This window comes from Momordica charantia, assembly GCF_013281855.1.
Source record: "Momordica charantia cultivar OHB3-1 chromosome 4 unlocalized genomic scaffold, Mcharantia_2.0 BLBB01000004.1, whole genome shotgun sequence".
NCBI classification, from domain to species: Eukaryota; Viridiplantae; Streptophyta; class Magnoliopsida; order Cucurbitales; family Cucurbitaceae; genus Momordica; species Momordica charantia.
The window spans coordinates 9397651-9414818 of NW_028275162.1; the positions used below are offsets into that span (position 1 = coordinate 9397651).

Below are 17168 nucleotides of genomic sequence, written 5' to 3' on the forward strand. Positions count from 1 at the left end.
AATATCATGGAAAATAGTAGAAATCATCTAGCTAGGGTCCTGAGCTGTAAGAATTCTCGATTTTCTTAATTTGAATGAATTATGCTTAATTATTGATGTTTTGAATAGGAATTGTAGTGGTTGGAGAGGACAAGTTGAGTGTTTCCAAGTCTGTTAAGGGTGTTGCTGGAGTGTGGCTGGAGTGTGGCTGGATGAGCGTTTATGTTGGAGCTCAAGGCCGTTCGGATGCCCTAGTGCTTGTGACTGCGTAGTAACTCATCCTATCAATTTTTAACCGTGTTCGTACAGCTTCCAGGTGCTACCCTAGTTTTAAGGGTCCGATATATAAGGAAAATATACCCTAGCCGCAAAGGGGGGGGGGGGGGGGAGGGGGACAACACATAGAACAAAAGAGAGCATTGATTTCAGAGAACATTCCCCATCTTATCATCATCTTTCATTGATAAAGGAGCTGAAGGTGTGGCTGATTTTGCTTGACGTCATCATCGTGCTGCCAAAGAAGTCTTTATTTCCCTACTGTCTCCTTCACCGATGAAACCCATTTCACTTTCACCCACTGTTTTCTTTTCTTTTATTATGAACTAAACTTCACCTTCGTGGTGGAGGAGAGGGAGGGATGAGCTTGCTGTAGCTTTTTGTTGACTGTGCTTTAGTAGCCTTAAATATTGTTTTAATATAAGTATTTTTATTCTTTCATCTCACTGATTCGGTTTGACCAACTCTATTGGTGTGTTACCTTGCTTGAGGCTTGAGAGAGTCCTTGTTCAGCGTGATTACTCAAGGATGAGACTCACCCTATTTTGCCTATAAACTGCTTTTATTGCTTTCTTTCATTACAACGAGAGTTGGGTTTAAACATGTTTTGGTATCTTGAGAGAGAACCACGTTGGTTTGGACATTCAGTATTCTGGGTCTGCTAAACCATAGTTAAGAAAGGGTGAAAGCATCAGAGCGAATCCCCCGTGATTTACATTACAATCATTTCTTCTTCGCAATCTGTTTGTTGTCTTCTTTTATCGAAATATTCGGCACTTGTTTTCTTCTACTGTTTACAATTTATTTTCATCGCATTCACAATACTTCAATCAAATTCTTTTTATTTTACCTTTTGGAATTCTAAATTGTTAAGTCAAAATATAGCAACAATCTTTGTGGAAACGACCCTGTTTTGTACTACAATCGATTATTTAGTGTATATTTGCACTAATTTTCTCTTAGTTGTGACGAAGTGAACACCTATCATCAGCTTCCTCCTAAAAAATGGGTTATGCTCTCCTTGTCTTCAGCATCGAATTTTGAATAATTTATCTCTTGGGATCTATTCCCCCCTTGGGGATTGATAATGAGACAACCCACATTTTGATGCTTTTATAGCTCCCCAAAAATTAAGCAAAATCTGATAAAACGCGTATATTACAAACATTAGTAAAAATCCCACTTAAAACTTATTACTGCGATGCTCAGGAATTTCTACAGCAAGTGAAGCTCCAGTATTGTGGGGCTCTAGCATTTGAAAGTCTTAGCACCCTTCTGCTTCTATAGCTCTATTTCCAATACTTCTAAATCTTGTAAAATCAACCCAAAAACAGTAGAGATGAGCTCATACTTCTACAAAATTAAAAAAGCAAGGAATTCATATTTGACTTTTCTATTTCTCACTTAATTATTCATTTTGATAAGCTTCTATAGCTAGGATTCTCTCATTTGCACTCAATCTTGCCCAATATAATACCACAATAACTCTCTTTTTTAGAGTTATCACCTTCCTCGCCTCAACTCTTTACTGATGATGAACCTTGTTTTTCAAGATTTAAAGAGAGGTTTAATTTTTATGCATACTTTAGGGTTTAAATGATCCCTTCCGATCCATAAACTGCATATATTGAGTACATAATGTTAATAGTTGGCTAAGACACATCACTAATGCATGAGAATGGAAATTGAACAATGTGTGGAGCATATAGCACAAACTTAAGTTTTTCATTACGCAAGTCAAAAAACGTCTCGTGCTTCTTTACGACTTTTTTGTAAAACACTTCGTTTCGACTAGAGGGCAACAAGGTCATTTCCGAAGTCAACATATCCAGTCAAGTCAACGTTGTTGGGGTCAGTTTGAGTTCGGCTAAACAAAATCCCACCATTTTAGCACAATTCCTCCTATTTTGATAGTTAGTTGCAACCACACAAGCTCTTATAAATTCAAAGATTGTCTGAGTAGTGGACAATCTTGTTTTCAGCTTTGAATCGTTCTTTTCATTATTCTTCTTTAGTTTTAGGGTTTTAGGGTTCTTAGTTTTGCAATTTTTTAGCTTTATTTACTTTAAGTCTTGTCTTAGGTTTCTTTATATGCTTTCCTCTACGTTTTCTTCCTTGTATTTCTTTTATTTCAATTCTAAACGTTTTCTAGCTAGTTTTATCTCTCTTTAAGCTCGAAAGAGAAGAAGGTTAAGCTAGGGCTCGTTGTTACTTTGTTAAATTCCATTTCTTATCAGTGGCAAGTATTTCTTTAATTTCCATGAGTATTTTCTACACTTTAATCATACACTAAATTAGTTTCCAACCTCAGTGTGAAATGCCTTAGCAAAATTCATTAAAAATATAACACGATTGAAAAGCTCCAGGTAGCATCTAGCTCTACTAGTTAACTACTCAACATGTTTTCTCAACAGATTTCTTAAGTTGGCCGCTAAGAAGTTTAGCTAAACTGAAGCCTAGTACTGAAAGGGTTAGGTTAAGTATTTAATAGGGAGTTAATATGGGATGTAGCTTAGTCATAAGCACATAAAATATGATCCTAAACTAGGTCCTCTGACCCATAAAAGAAGACGAATTGGTAGTAATTTATAGGTTGTAATCATGTATAGACATATGACCAGTGGTTGTTCTTGGCTCTGTTATAAGAGTAGAACTCAGTTTCTAGTATAAATTAGAAAAGTATTTGGCGCATTTTTCATCTTTGAGTTGTTTGTTTTAAAACTAAGGCATGAAGTAGAGAGAGTCGTCCTTAATTAGAGAAGCTTGATATTTTAAAGCCAAACCATGACTCTCGCAACTATTTTTACCAATAAACCCGATTGCAATTTGGAACTATTCACATCATTTTTTTGAATCAAAGTCCCTGAGGAACAAACTCAGAATACCAATTCCCTATATTACTTGTGGCAGTGTGTGCTTGCACGTAACCTCTTATCAATTAAGGTAGAGGCTCGACAACTGACGATGGCCCTAATGTGAAAGGCGATACAATGAAGCTAGGTGATCTAATGATAAAAAACTGACGTAGTTTCCAGGTTTATCCAAGAATCACCCTCGTTCTGGTTCAACATTTGATTTGTGCTATTTTTGAACACCTTTAAAGTTGATTCTCGAATCATTTCAACATTAAAGCTGAACTTGAAGGAGTAACCTTCAATATGACCATCCTTCTCAGATGGAATGTTGATGGGCTTCAGTGGCGATCGGGATGACACTTCATCTAATCTTTTCCCCTTGTGGTCGAATGAAAACTAACCATTCTTCTGCGACGAGGAGGGAATCGCCAAAATCGTCTAAAGTGACTCAATGTAGAAAGGCCTAGAAGACTCCTCTGAAGCTCGCGGAGTAGAGGTGCAAGTGCTCTCCACTTTTCCTCGTTTAGTCGAGGCATCTTAGCAGCATGTGTCTTAGACAAGCGCTTTCGATTCAGCGAGGTGAAGAGCTTGGAAACCATTTTCTCAAGGCGTGAATATCGATTTGGTTTGAGCTTGACAATTTTACACTTAGTAAGGTTGATATAGTTGAGAAGGCCTTTGAACTAAAGCTCATCAAGATCCAACACGAGGTCGAGAATCTCCCAGGAGTTGTCTCTGATTGGTGGCGGTGGTATTGGAAGAGCTACACATGAAAGATCATAGTTAGTAAATACCAAACAAAGCTAGAAAGAAGACTCTATCCTGAATTGAGCTTACCTACTTCCCCAAACTCACTTGGGACTTGACAGTACGAATCTCCGTCCTTGGTGACGAGCCAATCCCCTTAGAGGAGAAACCACTTATCCCTCTAATGCTTATTCGACAAAGGAGTGTGCCCCACTTTGCCGAACTGTTTCCTAGACGATATATAGTCCTGACCTGGACACTTTTTGTATGGCTTCACTATGTGGGTGGCTAAAAACCAACCTACATCTAAAAGCAGGTTATTGTTGCCCATGTTGAATCCCCACCACATGTACCATAATCTTTGTTTATGCAAGAATTTGCATAACAGATCCAAAGCTCGAACCCGGTCTTCACTCCGACCCGAAAGACGACGGGAAGACCTGTACAAGAGGGCAAAATCTCTGACGCTCAAGTCAGTAAGTAGCTTGGACTCAATATCGAGTTTGAGAAGAAAATCGACACCTGATGGTGAAATGAGACCCTCTATTTATAGGTTTAGGTCTCGATAGGGGTCACGACAGGAGATTACCTTGGTCGAACGTGTCGGGCTCAGGTAGATCGAACTCGGATACTTTCGATGTTGCAATTCTGTTAAAGGTAATGAACTTCCCTCCTCGGAAGGTTCCGAGGAGGAGCTTTGTTGAATGATTCTTTTAAACCACCTCTTCTGAGAGCCAATCTCTATCCTCCACGTGGCAATTGGATATTTTATCCCCGAACAATCTTAGAAATGTGGCTCAACCGTTTGGTGCAAGCTGAGCAGAAGCAATGTTGGTGGTAAAGAGGAATGTACACCGAAAATTTTTATAGGAGTTTGGCAAAACTATCCTACTCTACTCTCCAAATATCTCTTGGGTATTAGATTGAAAATCTGACTCTCTCTCCTCCATAGTAGGTGATAAGAAAACCCTAGCCAATTAGGGGAGTTAAAAAAAACCAACAACTTGAATAACCCGAGCAACTCGACCCAAATAATAATAGTTGGATTGGGTTAATAAAGGCTTGGTTTTAGTTGGGTTACATTTTTCGCGAACCATGTGTGTGTGCATGCGCGCGAGTTGTGTGCAAGTCATGTGTGCGTGAATTGGGTGTGCGTGTGCGTGTGTGTTGATTTGAATCTTGGATTGCTTCAGCCAAGTTCACTGGTAATTTTAACGTTTCTAAAACCAATGTGGGGCATAATCAATTTTAGATAGGATAAATATCATTCGAATAAATGAGGAGGATTTGGAGTCCAAGTTGAATTCGTCGAATGTAAGTTTAACAAAGGTTTTAGTTGCTTAGATTCTTCCATCTCTCTCAATTAGTAGCTACTGTGAATAATAGGAGTAACTCGATGACCCAATGTTTGGCCATTATATTCAGTTCCATCAATTTCCTTATTTGACAAATCCGAATATTAAAAAAACCCCTAATGCTACCCAATCCAATACGTGGATACCACTAAATACAACAATCCTTCCCGAGACTTTGTGAGTAGCTAAGTTGTCTTAAGAATCTCTTATTGCTTGTATGGCCAAAATCAAAATGATAAAACACAATTCAATTCATTTAATTTTATAGGATAATGTGACAGGATTGGTCCATAGACTCTAAAAATTCCCTTTTGTAATAGGGAGACTTGTTAATCAAGTCTGTTAAACCACTCCCTATTTCTATGGGAGGGTGGATTGATTGGTTGAATGGGTAAAACAAAATAATAGAAATAAACTGTTTAAAATACCTAACAAAAGTTGTCAATTTCCAACTGTGGAGAAAGCTTATGGACAACGCTTGAACGTTTGAGTTTATGGTACAAACGGAAACGTGTAAAATACTGGAAGCATTTTTCTTTCCTTCTTCCCCTTTTTCTTTTTTTTTTCCCCTTTTTTTTCTCTCTTCTTCTCCCTGTCGCAAATAATGATGGAAGCATATATATTTATATATATATATATTGCAAATAATAATGGAAGCATTCCATCATAGAGAGGAAGAAAAAAAGCTCAAACAAACCCATTGGAAGAACAGAGAAGATAGAGAAAGTAAAAAGAGAGGAAGTAACATGGAAGAGAAATATAGTAAAAATAAATTTAATTGTTCACTTAAAGAAAATTGGATAGATTTAATTTTTACAGTGGAAGGGTCAGGTGTACAATTTTTTCTTTATCCTTTTTTTTTTTACAATTGAAAATTTATTTCATTAAGAATTTAATTTTTACTATTGAAAGTTTGGAGGTATAATTGTCACAATCATCATACTTTAATGATTTGTACAATTTGTTTAGCAACATATACGTATGAATGTTATTTTTTCCTACTTAGCCTCCCCATAGGATTAGAGACAGTGAAAGTTTGAACCTTTAAACTTTTGTAACAAGTTGAATTTTGTTGACTTTATTTTTATACAAATCTAAACAATGGACTAAACACATGTTTGGGAGTGATTTTGGCTATTTGTCATTGTTAAAATCACTTTCCTCTCCATTGATTATATTTGGTAAATTAAAAAATTGATTTTAAGAAAACTTAAAATCACTCTAAATTGATTTTTAAAGTATTATTTGATACTGATTTTGAAAAATTAATTATCCTTAAATCTATTTTTCTTAAATCACTCATTCAACATCACTCCCAAAACACACCTAAGCCACTTATGTCAATCGTAAGTTCAAATCTCCCCCGAAAAAAAAAACCTTACTTTTAGTTTTGTGAACCATGTTTAAAAGCTTTGTTTCTTTTTATCAAAAAAAGAAAAAAAAAAAGCTTTGTTTCTAAATCTAAACCACCCAAAGTGGTAAACCAACACACGTCTACTCAACACGATGAATCAACAATTCAACATGGTTTCGTTGGCCTTTGTGGGTCAGCGGCCCCCACTAGAACGCACCTGAAGCCATTGCCCTTTATGCTTTCCTTGTCGTCTAGTTCTCATTTTTTTCCCGACAAAAAGCAAAGGTATCCATAATCAGCTACAGCTCAGTCTTCGCCATTTTTATACTGCCCTTCCAACTTCGAATCAATTCCCTTCCTCTCCTGCCCACAGATTGTTGATTCGTCATGGTTCTTGATTCCTCTTCGTGCACAAGCTAGCCCGATTCCTTGCTCCAGCAAACTGGTTGTTGCCCCTTTTTTGTTCGATTCCTCAGCTCCTTTTGACTGATACAGATACATGTATTTACATGCCGTTCAATCCTACGATGAAAGCTCCTCATCCGCACTTCCAACAGTGATTTTCAATGGTCCAATTGTAGAGAGAGGGAGAGAAAACGAGAGGGTCGAGTGTCAATTCGGAGTTGGAGCTGTTGCTGTACAATGGGTATGTGCTGCTATTGCTTTTTTGTGTTTCTAATTTTGAAGTTGACGGAACTTGATGTGGGAGACAGGGAGTGAAAAAGGGGGTCGCTCTTGTTTTTTCTTTTTGTCTTGTGGGTTCTTATGGGGTTCTCTCTCACTCTTTCGATCGTAACTTCTTCGGTTTAGCTTCTAAGAGGTATCTGTTCGTATGTCTCTTGCTGATTCCTGGTTGGTTGATTTCTCCAATTCAGTTTGTACTTCTGTTTATTTCCTGGGCTGTTCTTTTTTTTTTTTTTTTTTTTTCCTTTTTCTTTTGTTTCTTCATGGTGAGTAATGTACATTGAATAGTTCTATGGAAACTTCTGTTTGGAGGACGCTTAAGAATGATGCTTGTCGATTTCTTGTTTTTCCGGTGAATTTGATTACCTGACTTTGTTGTGGTTTCAATATTCCCTTGATTTTTGTTCATGAGAAATTCAATGCTTTTCATTTGATAGCCGAATAATGCTTTAGTTTTATGGTTAATTAATTTCTCTGTTTGTTAGAGATTCTTTTTGTAATGGGGTTCATCACCAATAGAATGTTGGAGAATATGTGTTCATCTCCTATTGCAGTTTGTTGTTTCTTTTGTATTGGAGGCAGGGCTGGACCTTTGATTCGCTACTGCGTGTTTCTATGAGTGACCTTTTCTTAAATGGAAGAATCATTTCTTAACATAAATCTTCTCTACTTTCATTCACTTCCTTTTTTTTTCCCTCCCTATTTCCATCTCTCTCGTCATCAATCTAGAGAAAAAGGTTCTTGAGAGTTCTATATCCATTTTTTTCCTTTGAGGCTAGAAACATTAGCTTCATTGCATTAGCAAAAAGTTACAAAAAATTTCAATGCACCCAAGAAACCACAAAAAACTCAAAAGTGCACACCGAGAGGATGCAGAGGATTTTTCTAGATCCATCCACTCATCCCGATATTAAAATCTTTCCTTAGAAAATTCTCTCATTTCTTTCATACCATAAACCCCATGTGATTGCCTTCTTAAATCTTACCATGAATCTATAGCAGTTTGGCCCTAATCTTGAATCTGTACAGCATAACAATTGAAGGATATTATCCTTGGTTGACTTATCAAGAACCCAAGAACACAACCAAAAGAAAGAAACAAGAATCTCAACGTTTCTGGCTGCTAGAACAATGGAAAAACAGATGTTCTTGGTCCTTCCCTGACTTGAAACAAAGTACAGCAACTTGGACTTAGATCAACGGAAGGGCATCTTCTTTGCAGCCTACTAGCAGTATTCATACCTTCCTACACAAAGGTCTTCAACTTCTTGGGACCATTCATCTCCTAGATCCTATTCATTATAGGTTGTGATTTTGTGAGCTCTCAGAACGGAGAGTTCACAGTAAATATGGCTGATGAACGATGGTTGTAATTTTCGTAGTTTAGGATTTAATTTGAATTAAGGGTCGTGAAAGAAAATTTACAAATTTTGAAAGTCATACATTAAAGAATGCTAATTTGAAAGGTGCGAAAGGCATTTTACAATTGATACCAACCTTGATTATCTCCATATTGCATTCAATAAATTTTTTTAAATTTTTTTGATGAGAAACCAAGCTTTTCCTTGTGACAAATGAAACGAAAAGTATATGAACAAGGCATACAACAAAACAGCCGACCAGGATGGGAAGTTTTGATTTCCACAAAAGAATCTTTTCAAATCCAGCCACCATTTATTCTTGACAAGATTAATTCAACCAATGATGTGGGAAAAAAAAATTTGTGGATTCTATCAATTCGGATGACGAGGAAGATTTAAATTTAAGCATAAGTAGTCAAGATTCCCCATCTTTCTTAGAAAATTAGGACCATATTCAGGAGGAATTTTCGGAGTTTTCATTTGCGGAAGATTTTAATTCTCTCTTTAAGGAAGGCCCATTGCCATCTCCCTCTTTAACAATTCCTGTACACAACATCAAAAAGAAAACGTCTGGCAAAGAAGTAGATTTGATTGACAAAGAGGAAGCTTTGGGTTCTAAAGATCATGGGGTTATGTCTTATTTTGAAGCTGTTAGAATCTCTTTAGTTCCAATCTTACCAAATATGTGAAGATTTTATATTCGGGTAGAAGAGGGGTTTGGCTCTCTTGCTCTTAAGTTTCAGCACTCTGATACCTTTTTAATAACACTCATTTGATTCACATAAGCTTTCCCATAGCCTTGATGGAAGGTTTTTTTTCGAAGAGATCCCTTTGTCTTTCAAGAGTGGAAGTTCTGTGGTTTGTTCTGAAGAGAGGTTTATTTTGGTGCATTGATCCTCAAACTTCATTGTGATTGGTATTGGTTTTTGAGACGCTCGGTTTTGGTGTATTTGGTTTCCAAGGGTTTGTACATGGATGCTGCTGTCAAGTTTTTACTTCAGCTTTCAAAGTTTCTTGTTTGTTTCTTTTGGTTGTGCTCTCTTCAGTTTCAGTCTGCAGCTTGGTATTTGTTTTGGATTATTTTTATGTCAAGTTTTCTCAGGAACTCAAAGATATATTCCCAGAAGATAATATTGGCGATGTCGAAGCTAAAGAATCTTCTCATTGAGTCCTCACATCTTGGTGGATGGTTTTGTTTTGTAGTTAGCTCGATATTGTCGTTGACTTTTATTATTCTTAATGCTCCCTCTTGAGCCTATTCTATGTTTTGTTTTTTCTTTTTTTTCTCCCACTCCTCCGGGAGTTTGTATTCTCGAACGTTTTCTCCTTTTTATATATCAATGAAAAGTTGTTTCTTGTTCAAAAAAAAAAAAGTTTTGTAGCTAAAGCTTATTAGGCCTCTAATTTTTAGTTTTTCGTTTTTGCTTTGGCTTTTGTCTTTTCGGGGTCGTCAATTTGTATTTGATGGTCTTTGTCCTTGGCTCTCTGTACTTGGTGGTTACTTTTCTCTTCGATTCTTTTAGGAAGTTTGTATCTTTGAACAATTTTCTTCCTTTTCATATATCCAATGAAAAGATTGTTAAAAAAAAGAAAAAAAATTACAGAACAACTTTGAAACAGACCCCATAAAGAGACATTAAGTCTAATAAGATCCCAAACAGACTCCTTGTCTCTTTTCACTCCCCTAAAAATTCAATTATTTCTCTCAAGCCAAATCACCGACAAGATAGCTAAGAAACAATTTTATCACAAGAAACTCCCTTTTCCCAAAAGGGAGAAGACATAAGCACTTCCTCCAACATAGCCCTGCACTTCCTATTACGAACCCAAGCCACCTCAAAGGTCTCAAAGAACCGCCCCCAAATGCCCTGAGAGAAAGGACAGTGCCACAACAGATGGTCCAGGTCCTCCTAAGCATTCTTGCAAATAACATACCGTTGTAGCCCCAAGTAAAACGAAGAACTCCTTTGAACACGATACAAGGTACTAATTTTCCCATGTAAGACCTGCCCCATGAAAAGCTTAATTTTCTTTGGAATTTTTACTTTCCAAAGCGAGGTGAACAGTGGGACTAGGGGAAAGAGAAAGGGAGCACAAAAGCTTGAAGAAAGAACAACAAGAAAACCCCTTCGGCAGACTAGGGGACCAAACACGGAAATCCTTTCTACCTCAAAAAATAGGAGCACCTGTGAGCATGAGAAGCAGCTCAACAACTTTCTGAGACTCTTTGTCGGTCAAAGACCGGCCGAGGCCTAGAGAAAGAGACAACCCAACCCCCCCTAGAATCTAACACTATGTACCCTCTTGTCAAATAAATGATAGAGACAAGAGAATAAAGAACAAAGGGGTTTAACACCCAACTAGAGGTCCTCCCACAAGTAGGTATCATGGCTATCCCCAATTGTCAGAATTGGGAGAAAAAAGGGAAGCCAGAGGAGATAGCCTTCTAGGAGCCGTTTGGTTCAAGGTTTTAAAAAGATTACCTGAGAATAACAAGCCTGGGAATGAAAGATACCTGTGTTTGGTTGTGCATGGAAATGATATCAGAATCTACTTTCAACAATTAATTTATATTAACTAATTTTAAATAATTAATTGTTGTTAGACAATTATTTTTTATTAGGCAAATTACTTAAAATAATTTAAAACAATTAGATTTGAAATTTAATTTTCATTCATTAGAATAATTATTGTAAGTAATATATTTTTAATTTTTTGTTTAGCAATAAATCTTAAAATTAAAAAAAAAAGTTATTTAACAATTTTATTTAGGATCTTTTAATTATAATTAATGAGTACAATAATCAAATTGAAGAATTAATAGTCCATGTTATATTTCATAAATAAAATAGAATCTGTATCAAAGTGACCGCTAAATATAAACAAAATTAATCATTTTCCTCATAGTCGTACTATTGCAAGAAGAACAAAAAAAACCCTTCTATTTTCTTTTGTCCGAAAATAACCAAAAGAACAAATGAAGAGAGAACAACATAGAATAAATTTCTTCTCAAATTAAAATAACAAGTACAATAAGAAGAACAGAGGAATAGATTAAAAGAATAACAAAAAAAATAGTAGTTGAAAAATGATTCAGCTTCTTGTTGAGGAAGAAGAAACTAGGGGTGTTCACGGGTTGGGTTGGGTCTGGTCTGGTCGGGTTAGGGGTGTTTTTTGGGACCAACCCGAATTTTTGGATTGGCCATATGTGGGAACGTTGGGTTGAAAAATGATGGCCAACCCAACCCAAAAATTTCGGGTTGGGTTGTCGGGTTGTCTTACCTACTTCAAAAACGGGCGGTGACGATCAACGGGCGGCGGTGGTGAGAGGAGATGGTTAGAGCTTTAAACTTGGTTGAGTGGACAAAAATGGAGGAGAGGGTTTGGTGTTGGGTAACAATGGAGGAGAGGAAGAGATTAAAGAGGAGATTAAAAAATGAGGTAAGGAAGAGAAACCTTAAATGATAAATGGATGGTTGAGATTAAATCTCAACGGACGGCTGAGATTGAACATAAAAAGTAAAGGTATTAATTAATAATTATTATATATATATATATATATATATAAAACAGTATGTCGGGTCGGGTCAACCTGACTTTTTCAAGGGCCAACGCGAGACCCGACCCAACCCAATCGGGTTGGGATTTTTCCAACCCAACCCAACCCAAGGTTTAATCCAACCCAACCTCGTCGGGTTGTCGGGTTTTTTAACACCCCTAGAAGAAATTTTGAATGAAAGTGATGAGAGAAGTGGAAAGTTACGCAACAAATAAGAGAGAGAAATATGATTTCATAAGAGAGAGAGGAGGGTTTTCAATAAACCCACCTTTTTCCACGGGATTTATTGTCCTTCCATTTAGCCTCGTAATGATGCCTGGGAATAATCTTTTCCTAGGCAAACAAATTTTGATCCTCCATTCGAACATGGGCTCCCAATTAACTAAGTGAACTCCACCCCCCCGTGCACTCCTTCCCAAAGGAAGTCTCTCATCATTTTCTCCACACTTTTACTAACTGACAGGGGAACTTTAAAGAGAGAGAGGTAATACAAGAGAATCCCAATTAGCATTGATTGAATAACCGTTAATCTCCCCCCTTTAGAGGAAAGGCCTTTTACTCAAGGACAGGCGTTTCTAAATCTTCTCCAATACCGGGGCCCAAAAGGCAACACTTAGGATTATGATTCAAGGGAAGGCCTAAATAAGAAGAGGGGAGATCCACCACTTCGCAACCTACCATGGAGGCCCAATAGGAAAATTTCGAGGGATCACAATTAATACCCAAAAGCGAACTCTTACCTTTGTTAATCTTGAGCCCTGAAATAGCCTAAAAAAAGACGAGGATATTCAGATTGTTAAAAGCGACTTCCTTCCCCGATCAGAAAAAGAGAGTATCATTAGTAAATTGAAGATGAGATAAACTTGTCCTCCCCCTCTCCCTACCCACAGTAAAGCCCTCCAAAGCTCCTTTATCTACACTTGAAGAGACCAACTTGCTTAGAATATCCACCACCAGAATGAAAAGAAAAGGAGATAGGGGATCTCCTTATCTCCCTAGTGGCTTTAATGTTCCCCCTAGGTCTCCCATTCACCAAGATCGAAAAATTAACCGAACTTGTGCAGTTCCAAATCCAATATCTCCATTTAAAGCCAAAACCCTTCCTCCACAACACTTGGTCCAAGAAGTCCCAATCGACATGATCGTAAACTTTCTCAAAGTCTATCTTAAAAATGACACCCTCCTGCTTCCTCTTCCTATAATCTTCAATAGCCTCATTGGCGATAAGTACCTGATCCAATATTGCATTCAATAAATTATGGAACTCCTAAATGATTGTTGTATTGCCGTTTCTCACTCTGGGCTATGCTTGTGAACTATGGACCATTTTTCTTGATCCAATATTTGACACCAAGATGCAGCCAACCACCAACTCTCAACCTTATATGGTGCTGGACATTAGAAATTACACTGTAAAATTATTGTTGGTACTTGGGGAATTTATGGTGGTGGAGATTAAAGGTATGTTTTTAAAATTTAAAAAAGTTTATGATGTAGAAATTTTAATTAGTTGAATAATTTTTAGAAACAGTTTTAAGGACATAAACAACGGCAACAGCAATAGTATTTCGTGGTTTTCATATATTTTGTTTGATGTTTTTTTTCAATCAATTGTTCAAATATAATCACTAATTGTCATTTAAGTATTACTTGATTTAAATGTTTATATTGAGAAGAAATAAATGAAAACACAATAACAAAGCAGTTTTATAAGATTGGTCTACAAAGCAGTTTCTGGAAACAATTTTTTAAAATACACCCAAACAAGCCTTAGAGACTTTGAATGTAAATGCTTTCTTTTGGTTTTGTATATTACATGTTTGAAGTCTTTATTGCATTCATATGTGATGGTTTTTGATGTATTCCAGAGCTGCCCAAGTGGATGTTATAATCTCGTATGGGTGTTCAAGGTTGGGGTCGGGGAAGACTATTGTTTTGATGAACATAGATGAAAGTCATGGATGTCACGGTTAGAAAAATATGACCTGTGCTCATGGAAGATATTCAAGGGTAATTTTCATCTTTAACTGAGTGAATCTCTCTTCTCCATACACTGTCATTTAGTTGGCTTCTATATATATATTTGAAAGCATTTATTCTTTTCAGGCTTAATGAGAATGTGCTCTCAAATGGAGATGTATATATCGGCAGTTTTAAAGATAGGCTGCCTCATGGGAAAGGAAAGTACATTTGGTTTGAAGGAACAATTTATAATGGTGATTGGGAAGATGGAAACATGACAGGTAAGGGAAGGATCATCTGGCCATCAGGAGCAAAATATGAGGGTGATATCTCTGGTGGTTATCTTCATGGCTTTGGCACCTTCAACTATTCTGACGGATCTATCTATAGTGGAGCTTGGAGGATGAATGTTCACCACGGGATTGGACGAAAACTATATGGTAATTTAGACATTTATGAAGGTTCTTGGAAAGAAGGGATACCTGAAGGTTGTGGTAGATACTTCTGGAGTTCTGGAAATTCTTATGTTGGGAACTGGAAGGGTGGGAAAATGTGTGGTAAAGGGATTATGAAATGGGTAAATGGTGATCATTTCATTGGCTTTTGGTTAAATGGATTTAGACATGGATCTGGAGTCTATCACTTTGCTGATGGTGCATATTACTTTGGATCATGGAGTAGTGGCCTCAAGGATGGAAAAGGAACATTTTATCCATCTGGAAACAAACCACCGTCCCTGGAGAAGTGGCATAACTTTCTTGGTCATGATATTGATGGAAAAGGTTTTATATCTCGGACGCTGTCACTAAATTCAGAGAAAGAGAAAGCCTCAAAGCATGGTCTTAAGCACAGTTATTCAGAGAAGATTTCCATCACTGGAATTCCAAATCCAGGAGGACTATCAAATTGGCCTACATCAATGGATGAAAATTGGGGCTTAAGTGATCATACTCGAGAAGCTTCAGCCGATGAATATTCTTCCATGATGTCCCATGCCTCTGACCAAAGTCAAAGTAATGTGCTGTATAATGATAGAATGGTTTATGAAAGGGAATACATGCAAGGAGTCTTGATACAGGAGAGGATTAAGGACTATGAAGAACTATTGCAGACAAGTAAGGAACAAAAGAAAACTATGGTCAAAGAAGGAAGGAAAGCGAAAGTGTCATGTGTGAATTTCTTTCAAAGTCATCGGAGCTATTATTTAATGCTAAATTTGCAACTTGGTATAAGGTAAATCAGTTACTTTAATGACTATATAGGTTAAGTTTTTTACTTAATATGGTGCTAATCTGGACTAGCTGCCTCACATTTGCCTCAGATAACAAATCTTTTAAGCAATGAAGGTAGAAAGACTTTAGATTGAAAGTATACCTAGGTGAGTTAAATGCCGATGATATTTTAGTAATCAATCTTTAGAAATAGCACAAACTGAACTTTTGTCTATGTTATCAGCCACATTCCCTTTCAATTTTATTTGACAAGAAATTATCTACATGATTTCACAACATTATTTTTCCTTTGTTGATATTGAAAAGAATGAGAAATCTATTATTTATTTTGATAAAAAATGAGAAATCTATTGTTTCCAATCAAGGAAAAAAAAAAGAATGAAAAATCTAGAAAATAGAATCATAAGAGTAGCTTGCAATTTCTAAATTATTACATGATGATTTTTGGGATCGGTAGACTCTTATCTCAATGACAGTATACGAATAAAGTTGGTAGGATCCCCTTTTTATGCGCCCATCTCCCCCTTGTGTGGCAATATGAGGGTGAAAAAAGAAATAAACTCTTACTAAATGAACATATTATTATAGAAATTAATGATTTTTTTGGCAGTGATAAAACACGTGTGTGGGAACAAAATGGGTATTTGTGCGTTCTTATACTTTCTACTATGCCAAGAGGATCAAGAATGTATCCTGTACAATCTAGGAAGCAATAGTAGATATGAATTCCAACATCTTGGATTTAGTTAAATTTTTTTGTAAATATAACTAACTACTATGGTTTGGTTTAGTGGCAACAGGGATGTGAAAAAAGATAAGAGTAAAGGAACCTTAGGGGAATGGGTCCAACCTGTATGACGACTACCTATCTAGGATATTAAAATCCTACGAGTTTCTTGACAACCAAATATTGGGTGTGCTCGAAAAAAAAGAACCAAATATTGGGTGTTAGGCGCTCGAAAAAAAAGAACCAAATATTGGGTGTTAGGCGCTCGAAAAAAAAGAACCAAATATTGGGTGTTAGGCGCTCGAAAAAAAAGATAAACTGATCAAGATATGTTCAAAATCAAGTAACAATCTTATGCAGAAGGGAATAGCAAAAGAGTGTAACCTTAGGAAACAAGGGATATAAGTTCTTGCTGTTCCTCTTGAAGCATTCCAGTATTGAAAGGCTATTGGAGTTTTTCTTTAATAGGATACAAACTTTTCATTGAGGAAGAAAATTTTTCAAAAATACAAACTATCAAAAGAACGATGGAAAAAAGAAAAAATAAAAAACAAAAAACCCTACTAAAAGAAATGAATGCATTCCAAATTGCACAAATAACAGTGGGCTCAAATAATTTTTTTTTTTGAACAAGATACGAACTTCTTATTGATTAATGAAAAGGAACAAAATGTTTAAAGGATACAAACTCCCGTAGGGAGCAAAAAAAGAAAAGATAAGAGAAAGCAGGATTCTAATCAAAGTGATACAACGCAAAAGAGCCGACGAAAAAAAACTACACAGTCCAAAATAGCTGCTGTCTAAAAGAGCCTCCCAATAGCAAGGAATCGTAAATAAAAGCTTCATGAATCTTGATCATCAAGAACATCGGAAAGGTCATCTTCTGGAAAAAGAGCTTTGAATTTCTGAGAATATTTGGCTCGAATATTTCTAACACCTTCAGAAAGCTCTCTTTCTCGCTCAGCTTGAATTTCCATCTTTCTTATAGAGTGTGCGTCAATACAAATATCCCTTTCTTTGCAAATTTTTGCAAGCTCGGACAAAAAGAGAACAATTAATCATCCATTTGAGAGGAAG

The 17168-nt window shown here is 36.5% G+C and overlaps 1 protein-coding gene across 4 annotated transcripts in view; it reads left to right on the forward strand.

The window, feature by feature from the left end:
- Positions 1-6850: 6850 nt before the first annotated feature.
- The window catches only part of LOC111023784 (phosphatidylinositol 4-phosphate 5-kinase 7), a 42932-nt gene continuing 32614 nt past the window's right edge, over positions 6851-17168 (forward strand). Inside the window, exons 1-3 of one of the 4 annotated variants that reach the window (XM_088122803.1) lie at positions 6851-7212; positions 14039-14180; positions 14277-15365. In XM_088122803.1, the coding sequence (XP_087978929.1) occupies positions 14164-14180; positions 14277-15365 (1106 nt within the window). In that variant the 5' untranslated portion in view covers positions 6851-7212; positions 14039-14163. Of the gene's footprint in view, positions 7213-7255; positions 7387-14038; positions 14181-14276; positions 15366-17168 lie in introns of those variants that run through there. The other 3 variants (XM_088122800.1, XM_088122802.1, XM_088122801.1) reach the window with 3 other exon arrangements.